This window comes from Pseudoliparis swirei, chromosome 20 (genome assembly GCF_029220125.1).
Source record: "Pseudoliparis swirei isolate HS2019 ecotype Mariana Trench chromosome 20, NWPU_hadal_v1, whole genome shotgun sequence".
NCBI lineage: Eukaryota > Metazoa > Chordata > Actinopteri > Perciformes > Liparidae > Pseudoliparis > Pseudoliparis swirei.
In genome coordinates, this window is record NC_079407.1 from 2,470,148 (window position 1) to 2,478,622 (window position 8,475).

Consider the following 8,475-nt stretch of genomic DNA (forward strand, 5'->3'; position numbering starts at 1 on the left):
CAAAGGATGATGTAGTAGCTCTGATTTCCCTTTTCTTTTGAACACTTTGACTCGTAACACGAATGGGTAAAAAAGAATCCAAATAATACAGAACAGTGTGATGATGTAATGGCCCGGCCGCCTCCCAAATAATCTTAAATCCTCTTCGGTAAATAAATAATTTATTAACACACGTAACAGAGTCTCACGAGTAGAGTCTAATGGATTTTGCAAGAATTACACACACACACACACATATATATATATATATATATTATATATATTATATATTTATATATATATATGATACTTGTTTTCAACATCTATAAAAGTAACAGACAAATTAACTCCGTATACATTCACCGTATATACATACATTCAGACATCCTCGAACTTTTCACACTAACGTAATAAAATCTCAACTTCAAAATTAAAACTTTAAAAATGCACTCATTGATTCTGTTACACGACTCAATGGGATCCCTGTTGAAGTGGGAGGGTATTTAGCCTTTTTTTGGGCGCTGTTGAGTGCTTTAAAGGGACAGCGCTTGAGATTCAGCGACACCCAGTGGCGAGGTCGCGTATTGCACCCTCTCGTCGCTCAGGGGCCATCCATGCCATATTATGCTTCTCCACTCTGCGGCTCACGTTGCTACAGTTACAGAAAGAACTCCAGGTAACAACGAGGAAAGCTTCTTTTCACAGCCGCGTTCGGTTTGTCCCTCCTGGGCTACCGTAGAACAAAATGGCGGCTCTAGCGGACCCGTTGTCGTTGTAAAATAACAACAAAACACAGGAATTCTTAACTGAGGTTGTTATAGACAGCTAAAAACACACAGTCATGAATATTATATCTCTACTAATTGATCACCCATAATGCTACACACTGGCCCTTTAACAAAAAGTGTATCTTTAACTGTTCTAAAGATTTTATTATTTTAAGATCAAATGTGAAGGGAATTGAATATAAAATGAGATATGAAGAGTCAGATGCTCAACAACATGCACCTCCCGTGCAGCACCACCAGATGGCGCTACAACCACACAGTTCAGTCACACACGGAGCTCTCCTCTGGTAAAGGGATAGATTCATGGAAACAAACGAGTGTGTGGGGTTCTGACTTAAAGTCGAGCCATGACGTCATCGCTCCAGATGGATTAGTTTCGCTTCACGGACCCTGAAGTCATGTCTGTGAAATGTTCTGAGGCCTCCAGTCCAAACGCTGAGGGAACTTCTCCACCTCCATCACCACCCCAAAAAAAGAAACGCGCCGTGGCTATTTTCCCCCAATGGAGACGACTCTGGGCCGGCTAGTTGCTGGACCCCTCAACGCGACCTTTATTAGCCGGGTCCCATCTACTGTATCTTTATAAAACACGAACATTCAAGATGGCGGCACTGTGTTTTGGATTTTTCGAGGTTTTCCTCTCGACGTCTTGACTTCACTTTGACCGTCTCTCAGCTCGTCTTTGTCGTTTTTGTTTTTGTTTACGTTTTGACGCCAGGAGCCGTGACTCCTCGTGTGGATTTGTGTTGTTTTTCGGTCACATGATCGCGCTGGCTGGGCCAATGAGAGCGCTGCATTCCTTCGGATCGCATCCATCGTTCGTCGGGCAGTGAACACAAAGTCTGCTGCGGCCTCCAGAAGCGTCTCCCCCAATGGAGACGGCTCTGGGCCGGCTAGTTGCTGAACCCTCCAAACGTGACCTTTATTAGCCGGGTCCCATCGAATGTATCGTTAGAAAACACGAACATTCAAGATGGCGTCGCTGTATTTTGGATTTTTCGAGGTTTTTCAGGAATGTCTTGTCTTCACTTTGAGCGTCAACAGCTTGTGTTTGTCCTTTTTGTTGTTGTTGTCTTTCCACAAAGCGTCTCTCCTTGTGTGTGTCATGTTGTCGTGATAACATTCATCGGTCCCTGCGTTGGCTCTGTGGTTTCCTCCGTCCGCCGCTCCCTCCCTCGCCGTCCTCCTCCCCCTCTCCGCTCGGCAGACGAGGTCCCGGAGGTCGACGGCGAGGCGCTCCAGCTTCCCCCTGAGCAGGTTCCCGTACTGCTTCAGCACGGAGCCGGTGGAGCTCACGCTGGAGCAGTTCTGCACCGCGCCGCCAGGGGGCGCCGTGGTGACGCTCTGCAACGGCCCAGAAAAGATTTCATTTCATGTTCACTCACAAAACGCGAAGAAGTCCAAAACCCAGATTTCGGTCATCAGCCCTGCCCTCCTGTGATTGGCTCAAATCGTAATGAAACCTTTTCAATCGGTGTTCCTGTCGGCCGGTTCCGGCCCGCAGCCCGTCGGGTCGGGTTCACGTTCTGAAGCCTTGATGGCTGCGTTGTGGCCGCCGCCATCTTGGATTATGCACGTCGCCATCTTGGTTTCTTTGCAACAGACGTAAATATGTCCTCATGTTGACCTTAAAGCTTTGTTTCTCTCTCTCTTTCTTTCTCTCTCTCTTTCTTTTGTTCTCACGCTCTCTCTCAAACTTTCTATCTCTCTCTCTTTCTTTCTTTCGCTCTCTCTTTCATCCCTCTATCCTTCGCTCTCCCTCACTCTCTCTCTGTCTCTCACTCTTTCTTTATCTCTCTCTCTCATCATATGCATAAACACAGTTTTAGTTTAACCTAGTTTTGACTTGTACACATAATGTTTTCACAGTGTAAACTCATCAACAACAACAACAACAACAACAACGTGTGCTCGTGGTCTCACCCGTATGTGGACCCCTCCCACAATGGCCACGTAGTTGGTGATGTGGCGCTCCAGCCTCCCCAACAACGAGGTCTGGCACGAGGACCTGGACCGGGTCCTCGCCCCCTGAACGCCGTCCAGGAGCAACCGCAGGGCGCCGAGCACCTCGGCCCGCTTGTGATGGAGCTGGAGGAGCAAGACCCCCAGACCAGCAGGGTTAGACCAGCAGGGTTAGACCAGCACGGTTAGACCAGCAGGGTTAGACCAGCAGGGTTAGACCAGGAGGGTTAGACCAGCAGGGTTAGACCAGCAGGGTTAGACCAGCACGGTTAGACCAGCAGGGTTAGACCAGGAGGGTGAGACCAGCAGGGTTAGACCAGCAGGGTTAGACCAGCAGGGTTAGACCAGGAGGGTTAGACCAGCAGGGTTAGACCAGCAGGGTTAGACCAGGAGGGTTAGACCAGGAGGGTTAGACCAGCAGGGTTAGACCAGGAGGGTTAGACCAGCAGGGTTAGACCAGCAGGGTTAGACCAGCAGGGTTAGACCAGGAGGGTTAGACCAGGAGGGTTAGACCAGGAGGGTTAGACCAGGAGGGTTAGACCAGCAGGGTTAGACCAGGAGGGTTAGACCAGCAGGGTTAGACCAGCAGGGTTAGACCAGGAGGGTTAGACCAGCAGGGTTAGACCAGCAGGGTTAGACCAGGAGGGTTAGACCAGGAGGATTAGACCAGAAGGGTTAGACCAGGAGGATTAGACCAGGAGGATTAGACCAGGAGGATTAGACCAGCAGGGTTAGACCAGCAGGGTTAGACCAGGAGGATTAGACCAGGAGGATTAGACCAGGAGGGTTAGACCAGCAGGGTTAGACCAGGAGGATTAGACCAGGAGGATTAGACCAGCAGGGTTAGACCAGGTGGGTTAGACCAGGTGGGTTAGACCAGCAGGGTTAGACCAGGAGGGTTAGACCAGCAGGGTTAGACCAGGAGGGTTAGACCAGCAGGGTTAGACCAGCAGGGTTAGACCAGCAGGGTTAGACCAGGAGGGTTAGACCAGCAGGGTTAGACCAGGAGGATTAGACCAGCAGGGTTAGACCAGGAGGGTTAGACCAGCAGGGTTAGACCAGGAGGGTTAGACCAGCAGGGTTAGACCAGCAGGGTTAGACCAGGAGGGTTAGACCAGCAGGGTTAGACCAGCAGGGTTAGACCAGGAGGGTTAGACCAGGAGGGTTAGACCAGGAGGGTTAGACCAGCAGGGTTAGACCAGGAGGGTTAGACCAGGAGGGTTAGACCAGCAGGGTTAGACCAGGAGGGTTAGACCAGCAGGGTTAGACCAGGAGGGTTAGACCAGCAGGGTTAGACCAGCAGGGTTAGACCAGCAAGGTTAGACCAGGAGGGTTAGACCAGCAGGGTTAATCCTCGACAGCACAGCACAGATCTCTGTTGTTTCTTACCCTTCACAAAAAAAGCTCAAAACCTTTTAAAATAATATTAATGCATTTAATATATATAGCGCTTTTCAAGGTCCTCAAAGACCCTTTACATAACATAATTAAAACATCCTAAAATCAAATAAACTATAAATAAAAACAATAATAACCTAAATCACACATTAAAGCAGCTCTGAACAGGCGGGTTCTGATTTGTGATTTTAAAACGTAAAGGTCGGTGCAGTGGGAGGAGTTTGGGGATGTGGGGAACGTGTACTTTAATAAAATATAAAACATATACTTGATCCTCCAGAGATAAGAGGTAGAAACACGAACCGAAGCCTCACATCACTGAACTTTAAACATTATTTGTTTTGTATTCCTGACAAATATTCGACCAAAAAACCACAAAGTCCCTGAGCGTGAGCCGTCCTCACCGTGGTGTTGGCCCACTCTGTGGCGTGCAGCTGGACACATGGCAGCTGCACCGGGGAGGGCAGCGTGTCTGCACCCACGCAGGTGACCTGAGTACACACACACACACACACGCACACACACACACACACACACGCACACAACAACAAATAAACTCAGCTCTCCAGCTGAAGCCCCTCCTCTCCACCGGGGGCCCGGCTCCTCACCAGGTCGTCACTCAGGCCCTCGATGCTCCTCTCCAGATTCTTCCTGGCTTGCCGGTGGCACCAGAAGTCGGCGGGCCGGGCCGGCACCGAGGACATGAGTCCGACCAGCAGCAGCAGTCCTGGGGACACGGACCTCAAGGGTTTGTATCCTCCACATGGTTCCTATCTCCTATCTCCTATCTCCTCATCCATATTCATGGACACATAATATTTCATAAACACACACTTTAATCCATGAAGAGTTGTATATATATATATATATGTATGTATATATGTGTATTTATATATATATACATATATATATATTTATTTATATATATATGTATGAATATATATATATACATATATATATATATATATATATATATATATATATATATATATATATGTATGTATATATATATGTATATATATGTATATATATACATATGTATATATGTATGTATATATACATATACATATATATGTATGTATATATGTATGTATATATATATATGTTTGTATATATGTATGTATATATATATACATATATATATATGTATGAAAATATATATATATATATATATATTCATGGAGGTCCTCTGGGCTCCTCAGGTATTACATCACAGACGTATTCCGGACATGAAGGGGCTCCGGAGCCACACATTGACACCACTGTGAGAATTGTGTAAACCCACAAACCCACAGTCACACATGCCCCCCCCCCCCTCTCTTTTTAAATAAACTCTGCAGGAAAGGGAGTGAGTCCAAGCCGCCGACTTACTGCTATACTCCATAACCCGGCGCTGGCTGCGTGGGGCCCCTCAGCTGCGTCCTGCTCCTCCCCCGAGGCGCCACGGACCGCCAGCTCAGAGGGAACGTCATTGTGGATCCGTTGGGAGTTCAGCTCTTATGTTCCCTACGTTTTAACGCCGTCGGAGAGAAGCCCTGCTGCTGCTTTCTGTGCGAGCCGAGCGGTTCCTCTGGACTCGTGGGCGTCATGAGGAGAACTGACTCATCGGAAGCTCTTCACGGGAAGCAGCTTTTATATTTGGTGGAGCAGAAAGTTAATGTTTGACTTCTGGCCGCTCAACGCAAATAAGACCAGAGAGGAACCACGAAGACCCAGGAGGACGAGTTACAACACCGCTGTTACTACAGCGTACTGACCACCAGGGGGCCACTCCTCTGGTTGTATAGAAGCCTGTGCTTCATGTGTTGAAGCTGCATTCTCTCTCCTGACCACCAGGGGGCGACTCCTCTGGTTGTATAGAAGCCTGTGCTTCATGTGTTGAAGCTGCATTCTCTCTCCTGACCACCAGGGGGCGACTCCTCTGGTATGAATTGAAAATGTCGAAAGGTAATTCCTGAAGAGCGTCACGTGAGCCACCAATGAAGCGCTTCATAAGCCCCCCCCCCTCAGCAGTCAGACGGAGAGGATTGCGCCACATCAGGATTTCTTCATATCCGTTCACCAGCGTTCTCTCACAGGAAGGTGAACTTTAGTTGTTTTTTTGCCACAGTGGGACATCTGTCCTCACTAGAACATCTTTACAAGCAAAAGGAAATCTGGACATTAAGAAGTCTCTAGATCAAACTCCCAGAGTCACGTGACTCAGGGTAGTTCAACATTTTAGGAACATTGTATATTAGAGCCCTTGAGATTTGATCCATTTGAGTACAAGCTACGGCAGCAGTAACAGCAGCTTAGCTTAGCTTAGCGATCTTGAAATCTTGAATATCTCCATTTAACACATTAATAAATCAATTAATTTTCTCTCGGTGTGCCGGGAGGGGGACTTGTTCCCTAGCGCCGAGCTAGCTGTCCCTCAAACTGTTTCCAGTATTTGTGCTAAGCTAACTAAACGTATCGGATGGGCATGAAAGTGGCAAGAAAAGCAAATAAACCGTTTTTTCCCCCCCAAAATGTGGGAAACATTTATTTTGAGCCCAGAGCCGTCGTCTCTGAGGGAGCTTCACTCTCTGGGAAAAAGATCATTTTACTCACAAAATCCTATGAATTTCCTGTTTTTGTTGACTTTGACTGTTATTGCACGAGTTTCATTCCCCGGGGTTTAGATTCCCGCCGTGTGTTTAGGGACACTCGTCTACATGGTGAGTCGAGTGTCTCCATTGACCTCCGACCTCCGACCCCTCACCGTAAACCTTTGTGAACTTGATGTGGAAACATGTAAACCTTGTTGGTTCCCCTTGTCTGACGCAGCAGCGCCACTAGAGGGCGCCGGCGACCCACGAGAGGAGATGGAGCGGCTAATAAACAAACTAATACATATACATGATATATAGACACTTAGTACGTATAATACATATAGAGACACTCAGTTCATATAATACATATATAGACACTTAGTACGTATAATACATATAGAGACACTCAGTTCATATAATACATATATAGACACTTAGTACGTATAATACATATAGAGACACTCAGTTCATATAATACATATATAGACACTTAGTACGTATAATACATATAGAGACACTAAGTTCATATAATACATATATAGACACTTAGTACGTATTATACATATAGACACCTCAGTTCATATAATACATATATAGACACTTAGTACGTATAATACATATAGAGACACTAAGTTCATATAATACATATATAGACACTTAGTACGTATTATACATATAGAGACACTAAGTTCATATAATACATATATAGACACTTAGTACGTATTATACATATAGAGACACTTAGTTCATATAATACATATATAGACACTTAGTACGTATAATACATATATAGACACTTTGTACGTATAATACATATATAGACACTTTAATTCATATATAGACACTTTAATACATATAAAGATAAATGTAATTAAATAACATTTGTCTTCATTGATTCCAGGTCTATGTTTTGCTCTGGACCCTTCGACTGTCCCTCCGTCCCTCCGTCCCTCCGTCCCTCCATCTCCTCCCTCACCGTCACCTACTGTGGAGCGAGTCGTCCAGACGGCGAGGCCGGGCCGTCGGCGACCTCTGACCCCGGGGTCGGGCCCGCTGACGTTGCCGTGGCGAGGACACTGAGAGGTGGACGTCTGTCACAGCGTCGGGGGCCTCCAGGGCTCGCTGTGTTGGTCGAACGCCAGCTCGCTTCTTGCTTCCAGAAACCCTACACGCACACACACACACACACACACACACACACACACGACTACACACACACACGACCACACACACACACACACACACACACACACACACACACACACACACACGACCACACACACACGACCATACTCACACACGACCACACACACACAACCACACACACACACACACGACCACACACACACACACGACCACAGACACATACACAACCACACACACACACACACACACGACCACACACACACACACACAAGTGATTAGTTTGTTGCTCGTTGGCTAAGCAACGGTGTAAAAGTGAGCTTGTGTCTTAATTAATTAACTTTCGGACCGTCCCCCCCTCTCTCTCCTCCCCCTCTCCCCCCCCCGGGTCAGGAGCCTGAATGAGAAGCTCTTCAATGGAGAGCGGTCAGAAACACGTGGGTTTGATCTCCGGCCGCGATTTGAAAAGCTAATTTCTCATCTTGAAGGACGTTCGGCCGCCTCTTGACCCCCGGACCTGCAATTAACTCTCTCCCCAAAACGCCCCCCTCCTCTGTCATGTGAAACTGTGAGGAGAGGGCGGGATTTTATTTATTGTTTTGCAGCGGGACTCCTTGATATGTCTCACA

General features: G+C 47.0%; 1 protein-coding gene across 1 annotated transcript; it reads right to left on the reverse strand.

The window, feature by feature from the left end:
- Positions 1-144: 144 nt before the first annotated feature.
- Positions 145-6,099, reverse strand: thpo (thrombopoietin). The gene is made up of 5 exons (XM_056441684.1): positions 5,499-6,099; positions 4,736-4,854; positions 4,532-4,618; positions 2,691-2,855; positions 145-2,111 (listed from the first exon to the last, which is right to left on the reverse strand). Exons 1-5 carry the CDS (start codon positions 5,509-5,511, stop codon positions 1,776-1,778), a joined length of 720 nt encoding a protein of 239 aa, XP_056297659.1. The 5' UTR covers positions 5,512-6,099; the 3' UTR covers positions 145-1,775.
- Positions 6,100-8,475: the final 2,376 nt, after the last annotated feature.